The sequence below is a fragment of the Danio rerio genome, chromosome 12 (genome assembly GCF_049306965.1).
Source record: "Danio rerio strain Tuebingen ecotype United States chromosome 12, GRCz12tu, whole genome shotgun sequence".
NCBI lineage: Eukaryota > Metazoa > Chordata > Actinopteri > Cypriniformes > Danionidae > Danio > Danio rerio.
Window position 1 is genome coordinate 40,602,631 of NC_133187.1, and position 24,859 is coordinate 40,627,489.

A 24,859-nucleotide genomic window follows, 5' to 3' on the forward strand; every position below is an offset into this window, starting at 1 on the left:
CTGAATTATGACACACACTCTTATCTGAGGTCAACTCCATCCCCTCCACACACAATCTGAGTCATCATGAGCCAAAAGGCATGACTGACCCAGGAACTTTAAGGGGGGATATAACATAATTTTCAGTATCATCAAACTGCCTGGGGGTGAGAGAGATAAACTGCTCTGCATTGTGATGAAATGATGTAATGGTGCTCACAAGGTTGACTTCGATGTTCAGGTCATGACCTTACATTGAAGAGTTAGTTCACCCTGAAAGGGAATTTCTTTTCTTAATTACTCACACTGCAAAAATGCTTTAATTTTTGTCTTTTTTCTAGTCTAAATTTCAAAATATTCTTAAATCTTAAATAATATGCCAAAATTAAATGAATTTTTCCCTAAAACAAGCTAAACAATCTGCCTATAGGTAAGCAAAATTATCTTCTGTCAAAAGAAAAACAATATTATTTTGTTTACCCCATTGACAGATTATTTAGCTTGTTTTAAGATAAAAACTCACTTGCATGTTATTGGCATATTATTATTGTTATTACTAAATCTTCAGAATGCAAATTAAGATATTTTAGATGAAATCAGAGAGCTCTCTCATCCACCAGAGACAACAGCAGTCATGTGATGTCCAAAGCCCAGAAAAGGAACCAAAAACATTCCATGGAAATCAAAACATTCCATGTGACTACAGGGGTTCAACTATAATCATGCAAAGCTTGAAGAACACTTTTGTGCAACAACAACAAAAATAAATGAATAAATAAAAAGTTAATTGGTTGCCAATGTCTTTCACATCAGATCAGGGTGCACATTTGATATGGATGAATTGATGTTTGGGAGTTGCGTTGCTGAGATCAATATATCTTCTGAGCTTTTCAGTCATTCACAGTGTTTTAACTGTCTAAATGTTGCACCTTGACAGAAATTTATATTGAGGCAGGATTAGATTTGATTTAATAACAAAAAATGCTTTTCTATTTTAGTATTGTCTCTTAGAAAATGTTAAATCGTAAGTAATATTTTACAGTAATATTGTATATAGTACAGTGTTCATCGTAAATGATTACAACCACAATCTTTTAATTTTTTTTTTTCAATAGGATGCTTTACAATACTAAATCAACAAGTCAAAACTGGAACTAATCTCAACAAACGAACAAAACCGCTAATCAAATTAAACTAAACTTTTTTAAAAATGTGAGTGCAAAAATTAATAACTTTATCATGACATAAACTACTTGCTTTGAGTTACTGAAGTATAACGTTGAAGATGACGTGATTGCTAACATTTTAGTTTTTAAAAGATGTTTTTTTTTATATATTTTTATTTAGTTTAAACATTTTATTAATATTTATTTATTTATTTATGAATTTATTTATTTTTATTTGATTTGAAATTAAATTAATTTATTTATTATTAAATTAATAATTTATAAAAAAATTTATTTTTATTTTTTTTAATGAAATTAAAACATTTATTTTTTATTCTTTTTTAATTACATTTAATTTATTAATTTATATTTATTTTTGTTATCTATTTTTGGTGTGCAAAAATGAGTATACCCAGATTCATTAGTTGGAAAACATTCTATACATTTTAATAATCAGGAAAAACAAAGGAAAAAAAATGTAAAATTTGGGTGAAATTTTGTAGTTTATATTATTATTATTATTATTATTATTATTATTATTATTATTATTATTATTATTATTATTTTATTGTTTATTTATTTAGATTATTTTTTTGCAATAACTTGTTTGAATTTAAATGTATTATCTTTATAGATGTTTGGTGAAACTGTTTTAATGGAAATAACAGTTTAATAAAACTTGTTTTAATGCAACAAAATATATTGTCTGTATTCACTGAGGAAATTGATTAAAAACATTTATTTTCAAAAGGCGGTGACACGGTGGCTCAGTGATTGCCTCACAGCAAGAAGGTTGCTGCTTCGAGTCCCGGCTGGGTCAGTTGACATTTCTGTGTAGAGTATGTTCTCTCTATGCTCATGTGGGTTTCCTCTGGGTGCTCCGGTTCCCCCCTTAAGTCCAAAGACATGCACTACAGGTGAACTGAAAAAACTAAAACTGGCAGTAGTGTATTTTTGTGAATGAGAGTGTATGGGTGTTTCTCAGTACTGGGTTGCAGCTGGAAGGGCATCAGCTGCGTAAAACATATGCCTGATGAGTTGGCGGTTCATTCCACTGTGGCGACCCCTAATAAATATAGGGACTAAGCCGAAGGAAAATGAATAAATTTTCAAAAGAGGGTATAGTCATTAATGCTGAACACTGTATATTTTCCCAATATCCTGCAGCCCTACTGTAAGTCAATGGTGGCCAACATCTGCAAGTGAACTGCTTTAAACATCAGCTTTGATTTCATCTTCAAGAGTCATTCATACATTTATGTTAGCTTTGCATCAAGTAGAAAGAGACCCTCCATTCTTGAATTAGTCTTTATAGACCCGGTCCTTCAGATGCCACAAAGTGTCCACTGTCTGAAAACCCCAGCATGCATTGCACATAATTAGCCATGAACTCTGCGACAAAGGCTTTGATGAAGTCACTGGTTGAAACCTTCGGCTTCCTGATTGAGGCTCTTCAGTGGTTCAGTCTGGCTGAAAACAATGATTTAATTTGGCATCCATTGCACACAGATGCTCGTTCTTTCTCACACACACATGCACACACTTTTTCTTTCTTTTTTTTTTGAAAGACTGGCTTGCCCTTTTAAAGCAACCAAGAGAAGGAGTAATAGGACTTTTTTTTGGCTGTTGGGTTTTTTGGTTGTGGGCCAGAAGGTCTCTTGTTCACCTCCTTTCAACACCCCCTCTGTGCTTGCAAATGAACTGTGTGGCTTCCTGTGCGGATCTGTTTTGTGTGCACAGAAGCAGGAGGATTAAGAAGGACATAAATTACTTGCTTTGAGTTACTGATGAGTCTTGGTATAATGTTGAACATAGGTTTTATTGCAAACATTTTAGTTCTTTAAAGTTGTTTATGTCTGTTTTTTTATTCTTTTTAATTTAGTTTAAACATTTTTATTTAAATTTTATTTAATTTATTTTTGTTATTTTTAGTTTAATTAATTTATGTATTGGAATGGAAATGGAATTAAATACATGTATTTTAAATTGTATTTATTTAAATTAAATGTATTTATATTTATTTATAATTGTTTAGTTTTCTGTTTTTTTATTTTCTATTATTTATTTATTTATTTATTATAATTAGATTTTCTTTAGGGTTTTTTCACCTTTCATTGGGATAGGTTGGTGAAGGACAGACAGGAAAGCATTGGGAGCAGAGAGACTGGAAGGCTGGGTATTGGACCTTGAGAAGGGAATCAAACTTGGGTCGCACTGAGCACTATGGCACTATATGTCGACGCACTTAACCACTAGGCTATTGATGCCGACAATTAATTAATTAAAAATCAATTTTGGTTGGTATATGAAACTGGCAATTTTTAAAATAATTTTATTTGCTTTAAACTGTTCTTAAGATTGTAATTACGTCATTAAAGTTGTTCACATATAATAACATTATACATTTATTATGACTATAATTTCATTATTATGAATTTAAATCACTTATAATGCAGCATTTGACAGTGAAATATTTAAAAATATATATTTTTCTTACTCTTTTTCTTCTCTTCATCTTTTTTTGTCTTTCTCGTATTTTCCTTCTTCCTCCTCCTCTCCATTCATCTTCTTCTTTTTCATCTTCTTCTTCATCATCATCATGTTATTATGACATTTTCATTTCTCATTAGCATTTTACATAATTTATACTTGGATCTTGTCTTTTAAATACAAGTCACTCAATAAGCAACATGGCCAGTGTGACGATTTTATTAATAGACCTATTTCAAACCCTTATTGAAAAAGTCATTTTCAGGGAAACACTTTAAAATAATTGTCCAATAATGTTAATTCATGTGTTTACTAACTTGAGCATTAAGTCATGTATTATGGTATTTATTCATCTTCGTTAATGTTAGTCCATTCATTCATTTTCCTTTGGCTTAGTCTCTGATTTATCAGGGGGTCGCCACAGCGGAATGTTTTACTCAGCGGATGACCTTTTAGCCACAACCCAGTACTGGGAAACACCCATACACTAACATTCACACGCACACTCATACACTACAGCCAATTTAGTTTATTCAATTCACCTAGACTGCATGTGTTTGGACTGTGGGGGAAACCGGAGCACCCGAACACAGGAGAACATGCAAACTCCACACAAAAATGACAACTGGCCCAGCCGGGACTCAAACCAGCAAACTTCTTGCTGTGAGGCGATTGTGCTACCCACTGCGCCGCCCTGACGGCCACTTTGGATTAACATGAGCTAACGGAACATTAATCTAAAGTGTTACCCTTTGCAGTACTTATCAGAAATATTATTTTACTCTTCAGATATATTCCATCCATTGGTATGAGTGTGGTTCTATAAATATCTGTGGTTCTATAAATATATCTGCTCTGCTGGTGTGATATGAAGCAGAGCTCAGGGTGGGTTTGTCTCTCTCCTCTTTTGTGAAGGTCACCTTTCAATGCTTCGAGCTAAATCTGGCTGTTTTCGGGACCCAAGCCAAACACTTAACCATATATGTGTTTCTCTGTGTCATTTTAGACTAAGTTTGGGTTTTGAACGAGCAGCAATCAGTCAAATGTTTGACAGTGTGGATTAAAGTGTCACAATTCTGGACTTTTCGAGTCTAAAGGCTGCAGAAAAGCTGGAGGAAAGTGTTTTGAAGGAGAGTCTGTTTGACAGGGTTGTGATTTGTGGACTGCGGTTCATCTGGAAGTGTGTACTGGAGGTTGACTGAACTTTGTCTGTCGGCTGCTGGGCTCCAGGTGCAGGACTGAGAGACACTTCACTGCATGGAGATATTAACCTGCCCTTGACTGACTGCTCACTGCACACTTTTGGCTCTATTTTGACGGTCCATGCGCAGAGCGCAAAACGCAGGGCGCAAACGCTTTCAGGGCGTGTCAGGATGCGTTTTTGCTAATTTAAGGACAGGAAATTTGCCTTGCGCCAAAGCGCATGGTCTAAAAGGGTTGAGTTACTTTCTTAATGAGTTATAGGTGTGTTTTGAGAATAAACCAATTAGAGTCTCATCTCCCATTACCTTTAAGAGTCAGCTGCGTCACACCAAGAGCGCATTCGCTATTTACAGGACGCAAAGCAAGTCTAAGTGGAAAAAATGAGCATTTCACAAGCAAACAGTTAACAGTTGACAGTTTTTTTAACAGAAAACTGTTAAACAGAGCATCTACTGCGTGAGAATGAGAGATAAATGATCTACTTTCACTTTCGCTCTTGGATAGGGAAACCTTTACGCAGACATCAATTAGTCTATAAATAATTAATTTCGTTTGTTAAGCGCAAAGATTTGTTTCAAAACTATTTCTAAATTCAGTTCTAATTTCCAGCAAACGAATAAATCAACAATAATAACAAAGTGTGCTCAAAAACCTGAGTTATATCCTAAAACACATGCTGTGCCCCATATGGTCTAAAACCTGACAGGTGGGCAAATCTAAGCTTGTTTTTATTAAAACAAAAATAAATATGGATATATTAAATAATACTGCTAATAATAATAACATTAAACAAAAGCAAATTGTTATGAATGAACTGAAAAGCCTCCCAAATGAAGACATAAAAGCAGTGATTTTTCATATTTATGTAGGCTAGAAAATAATATGTTTTGTAATATTTTAATCCTTTATATTTATGTCCTATATCTATTCTTATTATATCCTATATATATCCTTAATATTTAAATTTTTTCATATGTAAAGATATTTGCCTATTTCTCTCTTGTGTGTATTAAGCAGTGTGTAAGCGAGGTGCAACTCTGCGCCGGAGTTTAGACCGGGTTAGTTTTGGTCTAATGAAAAATCTATTATAGTTTCTCAAAATAGCAACGCGCCAGCAGTCCGCATCAGAATGCCTTCCTTTTCAGACCAGAACACCTATGGGCGCACAAATGAGCGCTAATGCATTTGCTATTTAAACAGCGTAGCGCAACGCCTCAAAACAACTCTTGCGCCAAGCTGAAACTACCAAAAGACTACTGCGCCGCGTCTTGCGCCACACTGCGCCGGGTGTTTGATAGGGCCCTTAGAGTCATGGCTTGTGCAGTTGTACCTTTTCTGTTTAGATTTTTTTTTTCTTTTTAATTTAATTACATTTTAAAACTTTAGTTTTTCTTTTCCTTTATCATTATTTAATTTCTTTTCTTTTCTCTTTTCTTTTTTAGTTTTTAGTTTTTCTTTTCTCTCTTTTGTTTTATTTCGGTTTTCTTTTAATTAGTTTTTTTCATTTTTCTTTACTTTTTTCTTTTTGTTTTATTTTTCTATTCTCTTTTAATTTAATTACGCTTTTCAGTTTTAGCTTTTAGTTTTTTTCTTTTTTTCTTTTCTTTTCTTTTCTGTTCTTTTCTTTTATTTATTATTTTTCTATTTCGTTTTCTTTTTATTTTCTTTTTTAGTTTTTCTTTTTTTTCTTTATTTTCTTTTTTTCTGTTATTTTCTCTTTTCTTTTCTTTTCTTGATTTTGATTTTGCTTTTGATTTATCTTTATCCTATATTTTTCTTCTACTTTTTATTTTATTTTGCTTTTCTTTTTACTTTTCTACTTTTTTGTTCCATTCTTTTCTCCTTTTTAAGTATTTATTTATTTATTTTTTCCTTTTAATTTCTTTTTTCTTGTGTTTTTTACTTTTCTTTTTTCTGTTCTTTTCTATTATCTTTATATTTTTTATTCTTTTTTATTGTTTTAAATTTTCTTTTCTTGATTTTGCTTTTCCTTATTTTTGTTCTTTTACTTTTTATTTTACTTTGCTTTACTTTTTACTTTTCCTTATTTTATTCTTTTGTTCTTTTTTATTTATTTAATCCTTTTCTATTTTATTTTTTTATTTGCTTTTTTATTTTATTTTATTTTTCTCTCTTTTCTTTATATTTCCTTTTTATTTTTATAAAAAATTTTTTGTTCTTTTTTCTTTGTTTTTATTTTGCTTTTACTTTTTCTGTTCTTTTTCCTTTCTTTTTTGATATTTTCTATTTTCTTTTATTTATTTATTTATTTATTTATTATTTTTAACATTTTTTCTTGATTTTTCTTTTCCTTTATCTTTATCCTTTACTTTTTAATTTCCTTTTCATTTTAATTTTTCTTTACCTTTTTTTTTCCTTATTTTTGTTATTTTTTCTTTTTCTTTTTTGTATATTAATTCATTCATATATTTATTCTGGGCTTTTTATTTCCTTTTGTTTTTGCTCTTTTTGTGTTAAGTTAATATTATAATGTGAAAAACAGCTTGACTACTAATACTTAGTAGATTTATTAGGATGGTTTAGTAGGATGGTTCAATTAAAAAATGATGACTATGAAAAAAATGCAGTGATCACAAAGAGTTTTTGAAAATTTTTCTAGTGCTAGGTACAGAAGTTGTGGGGTACTTACCATTTCAAACGGCCCAAAACACTCTCTGAAAGTCTCTCGCTGAAAAAGTAAGTATAATTCTCCTGATATTTCTCTCAGACACACACACATCAGTTAACTGCAAGAGAAAATTGATAGCAAGTAATAAAGACCACAGTGGAGCTGAGAGAAGCTTATCCATCACCCACAAGGCAGTTAATCAAACCATTTGCTGAATGGGAGCTCCAAGACAAAGTGAATTTGATTGTTGTATTAGAGTTCCTGAAATTGGTTTTTCTTTCATTCTTCAGTCTCTTCAGGTTCTGAAGCCTAAAAAGTTCATGTTTCAACCCACCTCTTCTAGAAAGACTCACACCTGATCTTTATCTTTCTGCTCCCTCATCTTTGTTCAACTGTTGAACTTTATATCTTCACTTTAGTTTTCAACACATCTCAAGACGCTCTGAAGCTCCACCAGCAAACTTCCAGAAATTCTCTATAGCAATTATTACTAGACCCGCAAGTAACAGGGGCATCATTGTCTTTCTTTCTTTCTTTGTTTTTTTCTGTCTTTTCAACTATTTTCTTTTCCTGTTCTTGTTTCTTTTTTTCCTTTCTGTTTTTTCTTTTCTTTTTTTTCTTTTTTTCCACACAATTCCTTTATGATGTCCCAATTAATTGTTTTTACAAATATAAAGGATTTCAACATTAAACTATTAAGTTGTTTCTAAAAATCACAACAATTGTGTTGTTTCAGTTCATTTACTGTAAATAAGTTTGAACAAGTAGCAAAATATCTTTTCCTTTTTCCTTTTTTACTTTTCTTTTCTTTTTTGTTTTATCTATAATTTTTCTTTTCTCTTAATTTTTTTTGACTTTTTTTATATTTGTATGTTTTATTTATTAGTTTTTATTTGTTTATTTATTTATTATTTATTATTATTTATTTCAAGTATTTCTAGTTTTCTCTGGTTCTTGTTTTTTTTCTCTTATTTTAAATTAAAAAAAATAGCAAACCTAAAGTATCCTTAAAAGACATCATACTATCAGATTTTTATCTTTCTATTTCTAATCTTTGTTCCAGTGTTGGACTTTGTGTTCATAGTCATGTTCAAATCCACAAATTTTCTTTTTTACTTTATATATTTGTCTTGTCTGTGTGCGTGCATGGGTGTGTGTCTGTGTGTGTCATTTTATTATTATTTTTTATTGTTTTTTTTATTTTATTCATTCTTTTCCAGTTTGTGATGTATTTTTTGTTCGATTTCTGTTTTCCATTTTTTTTAACTTATTTTTACTTTATTTGTCTTTATTTTTCTAATGTATATTTTCTTTTCTGTTTTGTTTTTATCTTATTTTGTAAACAATTTTTGTTTCATTTTGGCTTATCCATTTCCTTTGTTTCTTATTTTTACTTTATAGTGTATGTTTTTTCTTATGGTGTGTGTTTTATTTTGTTCCTCTGGGTGCTCCGGTTTCCCCCCCAGTCCAAAGAAATGCGCTATAGATGAATTGAATAAGCTAAATTGTCTGTAGTCTGTGTGTGAATGAGAGTGTGGGTGTTTTCTTTTACTGGGTAACAGCTGGAAGGGCATCACCTGCATAAAACACATGCTTGAATTGTTGACGGTTCATTCCACTGTAGTGACCCCTTATAAATAAGGCACTAAGCCGAAGGAAAACGAATGAATATATGTTTGTTTGATTTCTTGTTTTCTAATGTCTCTTGTTTTCTTTCTATTTTCATTTTTAATCGATCTTTTCTTTTCTGTTTTAATTTTGTTTCATTTTTCTTTCATTTTGCTTTTACATTCCCTTTTTTCTTTTTCCATTCTTTTTGCTGTGTGTTTTAATTTTTTCTTATTCTCGTCTTTAAGTTATTGCACACTGAATCAGAAATTTTAGTTTATTAATTTTACACGTTAAAAAATAAATTCGACCATTTTTTGTGTAAATGGTATTAACACACTGCCTCCGAAACTTTCATCTGTCATAAAAAGATCAAGCCGGGTTAATTTTTTCTGCTTTTTGCATTTGAATAAGTGCTTTGAGAGGTGTTTTGTCAGTTCAGAGCCACCATACAAGTAAAAAGCTAAATGCAAAATGCCGTCAATTGAGATACAGATACCTTTATGACAAACACAGTGCATAATATAAGACAGAATGCTGGACAGTTGAAATGCTAGATTCCCCTAAATCTCCTAAAAACCCCTAAATGCTAGATTCAGTGACTGGTGCACCTCTATCCCTTCTGCTGCTTGATGTGTGTCTGTGTCCATACATTTGACGTACTGCCCATAAAGACATAATAATAGAAAGCATGGTCTGCTTTCAGCCTGTTGCTTTGACACGTCAACGCACCCACCAACTATTATAATGTCTACAGTACTGCCAGTCTCTGTTTAGAATTTGTTTATGTACATGAACGTGTGAAGTATCACAAGCAATGTATCAAAAATCCACAATGATTTCCTGACATAAACTTTGCATTTCGGGATAATCGTAGTAGCGCAGCTCTTTAATAATGAGCTGAACTCTTCTTCCTCTCATATAGGCTACAAGGTTATAATAGTTTTGGATTTTTCATTAGTTTTAGTTTCTATTTCGTTTTGACTTTCAAATTCAGTTAGTTTTAGAGGTAGATTTCTTCGTTTTTATTAGTTTCTATATTTTAAAAATGTCTTAGTTTTAGTTTAGTTTTTATTAGTTTCAGTTTTTTTTTTGTAAATGAGGATATTTGTTAGGTGCAAGATTCAAAATTAACCGAATAAATATTGTATAATAAGAAGTCAGTCATACATTTTTTTGAAACATCTATTTAGAGAACACATGAACACTATCATCTACCACAACCATCTACCCATCCTCAAATTAAAATACAGCAGCCCACAAGATAGCAAAAGTATAATATGTGTGCAAGGCTGCTTCTGACACAGTAGTGATAGGCAGGGCCGGATTAACCAATGGCATTATGGGCATTGTAACGAAGTGGCTGACACAGAGGGATCCATTTGCAGTATTTTTATTAAACACAGTTTAATAAACAATAGCACACAGATGTTGTGCATGCGCAAACTCACATCAAACACAGTAGTATGTAGTCGTTGGGCTGGCGGCTGGTAAACACAGGATGAATATGCAGGCATGGGTCAGAGGCAGGCGGCTAGAATCAGAGTCGATATTCAGGCTGGATTACAAGGCAGGCGGCAGGCAAGACAGGGTCAGAATCAGAAGCAGGATCACAACGGGAAAGCAGGCAAGGATGAGAACGCTCAAGCCGGGGCAGAACAAGACTTCGCAATGAGGTGTGTGTGAGTGCTGCTTATATGTGTGTGGTGATTGATTGTGGAATGTGATTCAGGTGTGTTTGCAATCAGTGTATGTGGATGACGTAATGTCAATAGTTCGGTGACGGTGACGGGGATAGACCCAGGGGCCCGTCCGCACTTAGATTTTGCCTACTCTTCATCACAAGGAAGACAAGTGGAAATCATTAATAAGTGTGTGTATTATGTAATACACAATACTCGTTTTTATTTTTATTTTTATTTTAGTTAACGACAATTATTTTACATTTTAGTTTTCGTTTTTTCGTTCGTTTTCGTTAACTATGATAACCTTGGTAGGCTAGTCTTAATTGAACACAATATGTAGCCTATTCCTTTTTCTTTTTCTACTTTGGAGAAGAGTGAAGAGCAAAGCATCACTGCGTGAACTGACTCCAAAATGTTTCGCATTTATTTTCATTATGGATTAATTAATTTGCATTGGACTCAGTGTGTAAGGTTTGCTCACATAGTGGATTGTTCGCATATGACTACGTTAAAACCGCATATAAAACTTTCAAACTTCAGTGTGCGAAGATCTTTATTCTTTAGTCTTTTTTTCTCTCGTCTACTTTTTAGCACATCTTTTCTAGAAAGACTCACATCCTCATCTTAGTTCCACTCTTGAACTCTACATGTTCACTTTAAGCAGGATTTCAACACATCTTGAGACACTCTGAACTAGTTTCCCTGCAACAAATCCCCAGATATCCTCCATAGCAATTATTAGAAGACCTGTAAGCAATAAGGTCATCATTCCCTTTCACATCCTCTCCCGTACATCCTCTTTTCTTTGTCTTACCGCTCCCCATCCACACGGTCTTTTTAATGGAGAACTAGAAAATCATATCTGGATATAGAGCAGGCAGCACCACTTAGCGCTTGTGTTCCATTTCACGCTTCAACTCTCCCATTCAAATTTAATTGCAGAAGCTCAGCGCCTACAGAAACCAGAGACAATCAATTAGAGACGCGGCGCTGGGAGAAAAATCTTCCCTTCGTATCTTAACCACTTCCTCATATGCATTACAGCTGTGGCTTAAGGAACGCAGCTCGCATGTCTAGCGTTTGTTCATTAGCTGGATTATTGGATTACGTTCAGCTCAGATATTAAAGGAGGTTTTTTTTGCAGACGTGGCCACACTATAAACTTTTGCTGTCGTTAATGTTCAGTGCAGTTTTGTCTTGTGCTCACAGTAGCCCTCAGACTTTAAGAAAATCAGTGTTTTCAGATGATAAAAGGGTTCGAGTGTGGCGCTGTTGTGTGATCTTGTGTGAAAGGATTCCGGTCAAACTATGGATAATCAATGTGGAGTTGTGTTTCCCACAGCTTTTTCAGTATGAGGTCATTACAGTCTCTAGTAGTGATGTCATGAAGCTAAAGAAGGGCTGCAGGGATTTTTGTCTGGGTCATGAGTGTTTGATTTCAGGATGTGTAGAGCATTTGACTGGGAATCCCCTGATTTTGTGCTCTTTTTAGTGTTTGTTTAAAAAGAAATTCATTCATATTTACTTTTTTAATAAAAAATAAATACTTTTGTTTTTATTAAAGGAACATTGGAAATAAGCTAATTTTACAAATCCCATTGAGACTTGAGTTTTATCATTAATTTAATCCATTGAGCCTAATCTCTTAGTGGAAATCCCTCTTCTGATCATTATTAGCAAAAGAGCGTCTAATTATTTATTTAGTTTTTTTTTTTTTTATTCAATCAGTCGATTGTCATCATGGAATTTGTTGTTTGTTTGGTTTATTATTATTATTATTTTATTTATTTATTTATTTATTTTTAGTATGAGCAATAAGAATAGGCAGGGCTCAACAATAAGGGCTGCAGCGTGCAAGACGCTCGGGACAGTATACAGAATGGTTACTGGCCCGATCGGGGCCAGTGCTGCCTTGTAACTAAAGTTTAATTTGGCTGTGACTGTTTGTCAATTGCGTGCTTTCATCCCCAGATGTTTGTTTCGAAGGCTGTCTCGTTTGCTCTGTAAGCGCGGTTCCTGGCATATGTGAGTCCTGCAATCGTCCTCGAGTCAGCACCAAATCAGTCAGTCTGAGATCACCAGAATGAGATGGTCTTGGCTCAATTGAGCGGATAGATTGTAGTGAAACAAAACTATCCAACGAACCAGGCTATATCACAGTGTATTAGGGTTGTGTAATGGTCATAAATACGGCTATATGAAGAGAGAAAGATGAGTAGGGCAGGATGTCATTTCAAATTGTGTGTTTCATGTCTAATGTGAAAGTGAAAGCATGCTGAAATATTACCGAATGCTGTTTATCCTTTGACCAAAAAAAATTGACCGAAATTACCATGTGGTTAATTATTTTAATCTTATATTTTGTATTAGGCCAATTGTTCATTTGTTTTGTTCATTTCGACACTTTGAAAGAAAGATCAACATTACCTCATGATCTGACTGCAGTCCTGGTGTTGTGATGAGAAATGCACCGCTGCACGGACCCTCTTCATAGACTTTCTTTAGCATTCTTAGTCTACATTTAAAAAAAAAACCCCTCAAAGGCCATAATTGACTAAAAAATAGGCTAACATGATTATTATGTTGATGGATAAAGCAAGAACAAGAATTGAAATGCATTTTAAATCTAGTTTTACAAATAAATGAGAAATAAAAATATTGACAGTATTATAGACTGATGTAATGAGCAACCAAAAAACATAAAATTGTTGTAGTTTTCAACTAAACCATTCACTTTAATGAATCGAATCAGTATTGTATTTAAATTAAATCATTTTAAATGGTCAGTTGTGTTTAAAGACGATATGCTGAATAACTAAATGGCTAACTTGTTTTTGGTGGGGCCAGAGAAAATTTTGGCAGGGTAAGTAAAAAACTGAACCACTGGCCCGATCGGGCCAGTAGAAAAAATGCCTAGCGCTGAACCCTGATAGGTATACAATTCGATAGGTGGTTTATTCTGCTGTGGCTACATCTGATTAATAAGGAACTAAGCCAAAAAGAAAATGAATGGGGCGTCACGGTAGCACATTGGGTAGCATGATTACCTCACAGCAAGAAGGTTGCTGGTTCGAGCCCTGGCTGGGTCAGTTGGCATTTCTGTGTGGAGTTTGCATGTTCCCCCCATGTTGGCGTGCTGCTGCATGAAAAGAAACACATAAATCCTGTAGCACATTTAGACAGGCCATTCTGGGGAAGGTGGAGGGTTTTAGATTAACTGACTGCAAACTGCAGGACCAGGTTACAACACACACTGTAAATATCAGCATTACAGAATCAGTCAGTTTTCTTGCAGAATGTATATAAAGGACCAGCTGTTGACCCCCGTGTTTCTGAAAATCACAAAAGCATATCTGATTTAGCTCACTGTAATATTCCTTCTCACAGGTGACGGGTACTATGGGAGGCATGCAGAGCAGTCTGAATGATCATCTGTCTCGGCTGGGCGAGATCTTCGCCACGCGAGGAGATTTTGTGCAGACGCTACATTTCATGCAACAGATGTCAGACAACATCATTAAACAGCTGCTGGGACTTCCAGACTGGGAAAAAGCTAAAGTAGACCTGGCCGCCATCGCTGACCAGACTGCATACGTGGAGTACTACAGGTATTGTTGACAACTTTAATCCACAGTGTTTTCTCGTATAGGTTTGTTTTCTACTCTTGTTTTGCAGCTGGAAAAAAATTATTATGATATTTTGGTAACACTTTACTTGAAGGAGGTATTTAAAGGAGGTCATTATTCCACCTTTATCATCATAAAATAAAGTCATGAATACAAATGAGATATTAGGCATGCTTTATGATGGCAACTGTCGTTAAGTGTGATGCGCTCAGTTATGTCATTTTAAATGCTGTTGAACTATCCCCTAGTCCCCCAGGTTCAATGATCGGTCAGAGGCTTCAAATAAGTTTAAATTAATTTAATGAATCAAATGGATAAAGCATACAGAGTACTCTGGGCTGCAGAATAAACCCTTTACAGTATGAGGTTCACATGTGGGCATTCCACATCACTCTAACCCTTGCAGCCAAGTATATATCGCCGATTTCCCTTCGGCCCCGCCCAGGGGCACTTCAGGTAGAAAGATCCTCCATCCAGATCAGTTCCAACATCAATTCAATCATCAGTTGTTAAGCAGAACAGCAAATCTGCACAGAAAAAGTTACGCATACACATAACAGAGCCTGCAAGAGAGTGATCTTGAGCTCCTCCTGCACGTGATTGTTCCTGTAAATGAGCACACTCTGGAACAAAAAATGTAACATTAAGTTAATAACGAGTACAGAGGAGTTAGCTTCTTGGTTTCAGTCACGCAAAGGCACAGCTGTTATGGAGCAAAATTATATGAGGTTAGCACATAAGGTTGTATGAGGATAAACACATCAGCATAGGGTCATGCAAGTAGTTAAAAACAGAATTAAACTATTAATGCAAGGATTAGTCTATTAATGCATAAGATGAAGTTTAAATCATCAAACATTCCTTCAATGCAAAGGTGACTTCAGTTTGTCTTTGTAATGACAACTTGACTGTGACGTCCTGTGACGTTAGTGGAGTTTCCTGACAATTATGGAAATCACCTGTCGTTGACTACTGTAAAAAAAGTTGACTCAACTTAAAATTGTAAGGCATCTTGCTGCAGAGCTTTTTGAGTTGTTTTACCTCAAATTGAGTGCAGTACTCGGGTTAAAAGTAGAGTCAACTCAAAAAAGCTGTGCAGCAAGTTGCCTTAAAGTTTAAAGTTGAGTCAACTTTATTTTTAATTTTGAAACAGGCTTCTGCACATTGGACTGGATTGTTTTTGCTTTTATTATTTTTATTTATTTTGTTTCTTTAAAGGGCACATAGTTTACCCCTTTTTTAAGATTTAATATTAATATTATGGTTCTTCTGAGTGTGCCAGTTTAAGTCAGTTCAAAACACAATTCACATATTTGTTATTATAATGTGTTTAACAGTGTCATTTGACATGGTGCAACATATGCTGGGGCATGAATCACAAAGGTGTCTGATTTCAAATTAACGGTGCTTTAAAAAGTCCTTAAATGGCACCTATTTTACAACCTTTACAAGATGTAAGCTAAGCCTTTGGTGTCTGTAGAATGTGTCTGTAAAGTGTCAGCTCAAAACTCCCATCAGATAATTTATTATAGCCTCTAGAATCTGCCCAATTTGGTGTCTTAGTACACTGTATTGGCGACGCTGTGGCACAGCAAGAACGTCGTTGGTTTGAGCCTTGGCTGGGTCAGTTGGCGTTTCTGAGTGGAGTTTGCATTTTGTCCCCGTGTTCGCGTGGGTTTTCTTCCGGGTGCTCCTTTTTTCCCTCACAAGTCTAAAGACATGCGGTACAGATGAATTGAGTAAGCTAAAGTCTGTAGTGTATGTGTGTAAGTGGGAGTGTATGGGTGTTTCCTAGTGATAAAACATATGTGTAAAACATAGGCTGGATAAGTTGGTGGTTCATTCCCCTGTGGTGACCCCAGATTAATAAAGGGACTAAGCCGAAAAGAAAATGAATGAATGAATGAGTACAGTATAGCTGTTTTTGTAGCATGTGGCTTTAAATGCAAATAATCTGCTTTTCTCCACCCACGTTTGTCTAATTATCATGCGTCACATCAGATAAACAGCAGTCAGTGATAAAGACAGCCATGGATAAAGCCGAAACGCAGCACTTTAGTCAGAAACACCAAGTAAGTTTATTTAATGTGTTTGTGGTGGTTTATTCAAGCCTTTTTGAAATGATGAGTCACACACAAATGTCATTTGCAGTACACACACACACACGCACAAATATTAGCATTTGGGGGCATGGTGATTATAGCGATTAAGAATTACATAGCAATTTTATTACAAACATGCTCTGTTTTAAAAATGTTTTAAGCTTATGAAAATTACGAAGAGTTGAAACTGATATTTAAATCCCAGTTAATTTGCAAAAAAATGTACTGTGGACATGTGTTTACATGTTATTATAGCAACATGGCGCCTCTCAATCAATTTGGTGGGTGGGGAAAAACGCACTCTTACATAATTATGTGTCATATCAAAGACATCTGTGACAATGTCATTTTGCATTTAAAAGGACAAAACTGAGGTATCGTATTGGCATATAAACATGCATAAAGTCTCCTTCATATTCCATGAGATGTGTAATGTCATGATTATAAAAGTGTCTTATGAACACCCCATTCAAGTAAAGTGTTCCTGAAGTGTTACATCCTTGAATCCTCATATTTTAACTAAGTGAAATGCCAAAGTAGTCCATCAACTGCTAATGCATGACTGTGTGAGTATAGTGTGTTTTATTGTTCTATTGCAAGCCATTTCCTGCTGTTAGACTCTATAGATCACTAGTTATTTACTGGTTCGGCTTCACCGCTGGTCATCCATCAGAACATCCTCCAGCGCTGGACTAATATTCCTGTAAGATTGCAGATGACAGCGCGATAAGTGATGACGATCACCGTCCTTTAGTTTCGTTTGCCAGAAAAGTTCATCTTTGAAAGGGGATATATTAATATTGCTGACACGTGACGGGGTTAATGTTGAACATGGGTGTGCTTGTGTCTAAGAGGGGTTTATAGAAAGAGACGTGTTCATATATTCTCTTATGACAAGACTTCAGCGTATGAAATATTAATACCTATAGAAGTTGTTCATCTATTATGAATTATTTTCAGAGACCGAGAGCTCTCTGAAGTGGCTTTGCGCGCACACACACACACACACACACACACACACACACACACACACACACACACACACTCACACACACACACACACACATCAACAATAAGGTTTTAGTGTTTAGAGGTTGTACTTTTGTAGCTCAGGAGACACCCAGATCTTTTTTGACGTCAGTATAGAAAATAAACGCAGAGGAAAGGGTAAAATATGACAAATAAAATAAGAACCAAAAGATGAGTTTAACGTGAAAAAAAACTCGGTCCCACTTTATATGAAGTGTCCCTAACTATTATGTACTTACATCAGAAAAATAAATGCAATGTACTTACTGTGTTTATAATGTATTTGAGAACACTTGTGGTGCTTTTGAGTTGGGATAGAGGTTGGGTTATGGATAGATTTAGTGGCATGGGTAGGTTTTAGGGTGGGTTAAGGTTTAAGGGATGGTCAACAGTGTATTTACAAATGGAATTACAAAAGTTAATTACAGATGTAATTACATAAAGGTATTTAATCAAGCATAAGTACACAGTAAATACATGTATTTACACAATAAGTACAATGTGCCACTTAATATAAAGTGGGACCAAAAACTCAAACTGGAGATATTTTTAAAAAAGTTTTCTTCATTTTGGCTCCCCAAAATTCTTTTCTCTTATTTCCTTTATTTATGTCACATCTTGATTAACATTTTTTAAGCCTGGCAATAGATTCAGTGAATTCTCAGATCATGTATGTATTTATTCATTCAGTGCTGACTTTTCTTTCTTCTAAAGGTGGTTGACGTACCTTTTGATACTGATCTTGGATCTGATCATCTGTCTTGCTGCTTGTCTGGGTCTGGCCAAACAATCTCGCTGGTTGCTGACTACGTGAGTACAAACCTTGAGTACATCTCATTACCATGAAAAGATTTGAGAACTTTGAGTCATATCTGTTATATTAGATTTTTAAATAGATGTGTCTCAGCCAAATATTGTCAACCCAGGCTTATTATGGATGCATACCCTTGCATACATTTCTGGAGAGTGCGAAATACATCCCAAGAGCTACGTTTTTTTGCAGCTTTTGTTTTCGCAAATCCACCAGAGGCCACTTGGTATGCTTTTTCAGGTCTCAAATTTCTCTTGCGAGTGCCATTCATGCCTGCTCTTCTCACGTAAATCGACCAGAGGCTGCTGTCGACTGACTGACTGACTGACTGACTGACCGACCGACCGACCGACCGACCGACCGACCGACCGACCGACCGACCGACTGACTGACTGACTGACCGACCGACCGACCACCAACTCACCCACCCAGAACATTTTCTACACCCAACCGATTGTGTTTTCAAAGGCACCGATTGACCCACCCACCCACTTTTCAAAATCAATCCAGAAAAAGAAAAGCACTCACGGCTGCCTAATTTTTACCCAGTTTTCAGATCGTACCACATTGTCACCTAGTTATTTGCTCATTTATTATTATTTTTTTTTACTTTTGTTTTACCTGCTTTCTGGAAACCTTCTTTATTGGACTTGAACCACATCATCGGGGTCAACTCATACGACATATGCAGCGAGCCTCTTGGCAAACTGGTATTACCGGAAAAGCAATACACATTTAGGTAAGCTGGTAATGAGAAAGAAACAGAAGCCATCAGCGGCGTCATACTACCCTGTAGCATTCATTTTAAAGACAATACCTCTGTACCATACATACTATATTAGGGGTGTCAAAATTAATTGTTTCTGTGGTGCACCGCGATGCAGACACAGACAATTCGAAATCGGTTCATTAATAATCACAACCGGTTATTATGTACTGATGTCATCTCATATGCGCTATGTCGTTGTAGCTTACTATGGCGAGGGAGGCGAGCGCGAGTATTTACATTGCTCCAACTACTTAAAAACGCAGAAACTATGCACAATTTCTCTGCGTGTGTGTTTGCTGGACACTCTTTCACTGACACAGCAGAAGCCCCCATTTCACTGCAATTGAGAGAATGAAAGTAAACTCCATTTCTCTCTCTTATTGTGGCCCGTTTGACCTGCTGGCGGGACTTTTCCTATCCTTTCGGCTGTTCAGTGATACTTCTGGCAACAGACACGAGCGCGTGTGTGCAGAGTTTTTTATCATAGATCAGCTGTGATTGCTGCTGCCATTTTTCTGTGTCCTTCATCTGTAAAGAGCGCCAGCACATAAGAGCCAATCGCAGACCTTTCTGTTGAGCACGTGACCAATCATATGGGTGTAAGAAAGACTTGCTAGACAGGACTCAGAATACAAGCTGGATATTTATATTTGTTTATTTGATATAAATGTGTGTGTTGTTTAAAGGTTCAGTTTATATATCTGACTGTTTGTATTAAAGGACAAAATTGTATTACAAGCAGTTTAGAAATATTGCTATACTGTTCATTTTTAATACAATAATGGCTGTGCTGTGAAATATACAACTGTGTATGGAAAGCATCGACAATGCACTGTGATGCACAGAGATATCGAATTAAACCGAATCGATGGCATGATAATTGTAACCAAACCGTGAGACCAGTATAGGTCCACACCTCTATACTATATGTACCTCTGGCTACATAATTCACGCTCTCCAGAAATGCAGATCGGGTACATATTCACAATGAGCCTGTGTTGAATATTGTCCTATAAATATTCTCCTAACCAACCGTACATCAACAGAAAGCTTATTTATTAAGTTCATGTTTAAATCTCAATTTCCCCCAAAAAAAATACCCTTTGGACTGCTTTTGAGGTTCAGGTAGCATTTGTTAAAAATAAGCAAAAACTGCAGTGAAAAACAAAAAGCATTGAATTTTAAGGGTTTTATAACACTCATCTAACTAATATGTAGGCGAAAATGTATCTCAGGGAAGAAAAACAGCAATAAAAAAATGCATGATGTGACCCCATTTAAAAAGTTACGACATAATATTGAATAGAAACAAGTTAATTAAAATAAGGATCAAAGCAAAAAGAACAGCAAATAAAATGTTCTCTTCATTCTCAAAGGATTTTCTTGAAAGTAACGTGAAAGAGAACAGAGTGTTGAGCTTCACTGCAGTTCCTATTCAAGTGACATTAAAGAAACTGATAGATAGCAGTGCTTGTTCAATTATCAGCTGGGTTTTGCTGTGTAATATTTTCTAAAGTGGAAAGCGTGTCATTTCTGAATACAAAATTATTGCTGTCACGTTCAATTTAATATAAAACATTGGACGTGTTCGGCAGTCTTATAAAAAGGGCTGAGGCTAAGAGTGATTTAAAGTTGAGGTCAAATTCTTGTATACTATACATGGTAAAAAAAACTGTAATTTATGTAGGGAAAAAAAAAAAAAAAAAAAAAATATATATATATATATATATATATATATATATATATATATATATATATATATAGGATAAGCTCAGTGGGCTGAAAGTGGTTCTGTCCACTCAAATATCTTGTTAATACAACAAAAAAAAAAAAACAAACGACAAAAAAAATTACACCCCAAAGAACTAATTTACTTCCCAAAATACCATGTCTGTTTGCATAAAGAAAAGGAGGAGGTCACCGACAGTACAATAGGTTCCTTTATTCATCAAGGGTTGCCACAGCGGAAGGAAGCACCAACTTATCCAGCATGTTTTACACAGCGGATGCCCTTCCAGCTGCAACCCAGTACTGGGAAACACCCATACACACTCATTCACACACACACACATACTACGGCCAATTTAGTTTATTCAATTCACCTACACTGCATGTCTTTGAACTGTGGAGAAAAAAAAAACTGAGCATCTGTAGGAAACCCACGCCAAATCGGGGGAGAACATGCATACTCCACACAGAAATGCCAACTGACCCAGCCAGGACAGGAACCAGAGACCTTCTCACTGTGAGGCCACAGAGCTAACCACTGAGCCGCTGTGTTGCTCATCCATTTGAGTTTATAAACATTTAATTTTACATATATTTACTCTTATTAAACATTGTAGCATCAACTTGTTTCTTACAGTGTCTAAAATGGCTTGTTCAAGTCTCTTAAGCCCGCCTTTCTGAGCATCTACTCTGTTGTGATTGGTCTTCCAATTGCAGTGCATTTCAGAAACCAACTACCCATTACTATACTGCATCTTACTATATTAGCTTAAGCACAAGTCCTCTTAGGAAAGGTTTGCAATTTGGATTTCTTCTCAATATGGCAACAACACAAACCGTGATTACTAAACTCCTCTAGTGTTTGAGGGTCAAGGTAGATGTTGGTTGTGAACAGCAAATAAAGACCAGGCTAGGGCAGCATATTATACAAAAAAACAATTCTATATCTGAATAATAAAATATGCAATATCCATAGCGCAGGAAAGTGCAATAAATTTAGTTTAATGTGCCAGGCATTTGTGTGCTGTATGCATAGGTTGTTTATTCAAATCTGACCAATCAGATGCAGCCTTTACTATCTTCACCCCCACCTCTAGCTGCTTTTAGGAGAACCTAGAGCTTGTAATAAACACTAATGCCGAGAGAGCAAAATGACAACAGCCAAATAAAAATCTGAATTTCTACTGATGCTTTCAGTCATTGGTGGTGTTTAAAAGTTTAAATGTTTTCACCTTGACAATGTTTTTTTTTTTTTAATTAGCTTAGAAAAAAATCTATTACTTGTTTATTTAGTATGATAATTTTTTTAAAGGATGATAAAGTAATTAGTATAATAGTTAGTTACATTGATAAAAATATTGTTATTGTAATATATTGTTAACACTTTACAATGATATCACAGATTGCATATTTTCCCAGTATAGTGCAGCCCTAGATTGGACTGGCTGTTTTTGTGCATGAATAATTACTACACTGTAAAACCCAACAGTCAACTTTATCAGAGGAAATGAGTGTAGTTAACTCAAAATTGACTGAAAGTTAATTCTACTCATTTGAAAAGAGTTTTGAACTCAGTGTTTAAGGTAATGAGTTAAATACCTCATTACTTCAACTTAAATGGAGTAAGTTCACAGTACTCAAATAGATTAGTTTTTTTTTACTCAAACGGTTTGAGTTGCCCTAACTTACTGGGTTTTACAGTACTCATTTGGTTTGAGTTCTTTTATTGGGTTTTACTGTGCTCAAATTGCTTAGTTTACTTCGTTCGTTTACTTCGATTAAGTTCACAGAACTTATTAGAACTAGTTTTTGAACTTAAATGATTTGTTGCTATTGGCTTCCTCAAATAGTTTGAGTTTGCTTCACTTTTGGGGTTTTACAGTGTACAAGAATTTCTGAAAGCTCACTTCAGGATGTTTTAGAATTTGGCAGGCAATAACTCAATTAATGCACTTTGATCTATAAAAAACACTGCAGACTTCTTTTTACATAAATAAACTTCGACATTATCCACCATAATCTGAAAAAAAGCATAAATGGGCACCTAAGACGTTGTTTCTCTTGAGCATTATTTTTGCATCTGCTTTATGATAATTAAATGCATTCACACCTATATTGTAATGCTAAAATGCTTTAATTAAAACATTTATTTATTTATGACTATTTATAGCAGAGTCTGGAATTCAAAATATACATAGAATATGGAAAGAAAAAGAAACAAATGAGTGCATTAATTAGTTAGCACATGCATAAATACAAGCATGCGTAATTACAAACATTAGTACACACAGCATACATACATGCACATGTTCACTCACCGGCCACTTTATTAGGTACACCTTACTAGTACCGGGTTGAACCCCCATTTTGCCTTCAGAACTGCCTTAATCCTTCTTGGCATAGATTCAGTAAGGTACTGGAAATATTCCTTTGAGAGATGTTGGTCCATATTGACATGATAGCGTCATGCAGTTGCTGCATATTTGTCGGCTGTACATCCATGATGCTAATCTCCCGTTCCGCCACATCCAATAGAGCAAAGGTGCTCTACTGGATTGAGATTTGGTGACTGTGGAGGCCATTTTAGTACAGTGAACTCATTGTCGTGTTCAAGAAACCAGATTATTCGCACTTTCTGACATAGTGTGTTATCCTGCTGGAAGTAGCCATCAGAAGGTACACTGTGGTCATAATGGGATGGACATGGTCAGCAACAAAACTTAGGTAGACTGTGACATTGACACAATGCTCAATTGGTACTAATAGACCCAAAGTGTGCCAAGAAAATATACCCCAAACCATCACCATCACTACCAACCTGAACCATTTATACAAGGCAGGATGAATCCATGCTTTCATGTTGTTGATGCTAGTATTAGAATGTCGCAGCAGTAATCGAGACTCATCAGACCAGGCAACGTTTTTCCAATCTTCTATTGTCCAACTTTGGTGAGACTGTGCGAATTGTAGCCTCAGTTTCCTGTTCTTAGCCGACAGCAGTGGCACCTGGTGTGGTTGTCTGTTGCCGTCGCCCATCCTCTTCAAGGTTCGATGTGTTGTGCGTTCAGAGATGCTCTTCTACATACCTCTGTTGTAACGACTTTCTATCAGCTAGAACCAGTCTGGCCATTCTCCTCTAATTTCTGGCATCAACAAGGCGTTTGCGCCCACTGAACTGCCACTCACTGGATATTTTCTCTTTTTCAGACCATTCCCTGTAAACCCTAGAAATGGTTGTGCGTGTAAATCCCAGTCAATCAGCAGTTTATGAAATACTCAGACCAGCCAGTTTGGCACCAACAACCATGTCACGTTCAAAGTAACTTACAGCACCTTTCTTCCCCATTCTGATGCTGAGTTTAAAGGGTCTGCAGCAGATCGTTTTGACCATGTCTACATGCCTAAATGCATTGAGTTGCTGCCATGTGATTTGCTGATTAGAAAATTAGGTTAACAAGTAGTTGGGCAAGTGTACCCAATAAAGTGGCCGCTGAGTGTACAATGATTATTCATTATTAACAATGAATAAAGTTAGTATTCCATCTATGCTAGAAACGTAAAAATATAATCAAAACAACATTAATTGGATAAAAAGTGCATCTCTCTGGTCTCAGTAAGATACAACTAAAATGTAGTTGTCTTTCTGGTGGCACCGTGTATTTTGGTCCTAAATAAAGGACAAACAAAGAAATTTACAGACAACCACAATTTCAGTATGACATTAACAATGATTAAATTCTCAATGATTTAATTCTTGATACTGTTTATGGTGTGTGTGTGTGCAGGATGATGGTGTTTGGGGTCTTGACTCTGATACTCAGCTGGGCGTCTCTCGGAGCTGATGTGGCCACTGCAGTGGTGAGTATACCAGCCAGCAAGTCATTCTGTTTAGCAACATTGACAATTCAAGACATCTCATTCTCAGTTTCTCCATCACATATTCAGAAATCAACCTAGTATGTCTGTATTTAATGTTGTTTGCTTTGTATGTGTGTACTTATTGAGGGTCACCGCAAGTCCATTCCTATCACAAG

General features: G+C 35.3%; 1 protein-coding gene across 6 annotated transcripts in view; it reads left to right on the forward strand.

Annotated features, from left to right (window-relative positions):
* Positions 1 to 24,859, forward strand: part of ttyh2 (tweety family member 2) — a 124,439-nt gene that overhangs the window by 74,062 nt on the left and 25,518 nt on the right. For all 6 annotated transcript variants that reach the window (XM_073917551.1, XM_009306863.5, XM_073917552.1 and 3 more), the window contains exons 4-6: positions 14,148 to 14,368; positions 18,232 to 18,327; positions 24,611 to 24,683. In XM_073917551.1, the coding sequence (XP_073773652.1) occupies positions 14,148 to 14,368; positions 18,232 to 18,327; positions 24,611 to 24,683 (390 nt within the window). The remainder of the gene's footprint in view (positions 1 to 14,147; positions 14,369 to 18,231; positions 18,328 to 24,610; positions 24,684 to 24,859) is intronic.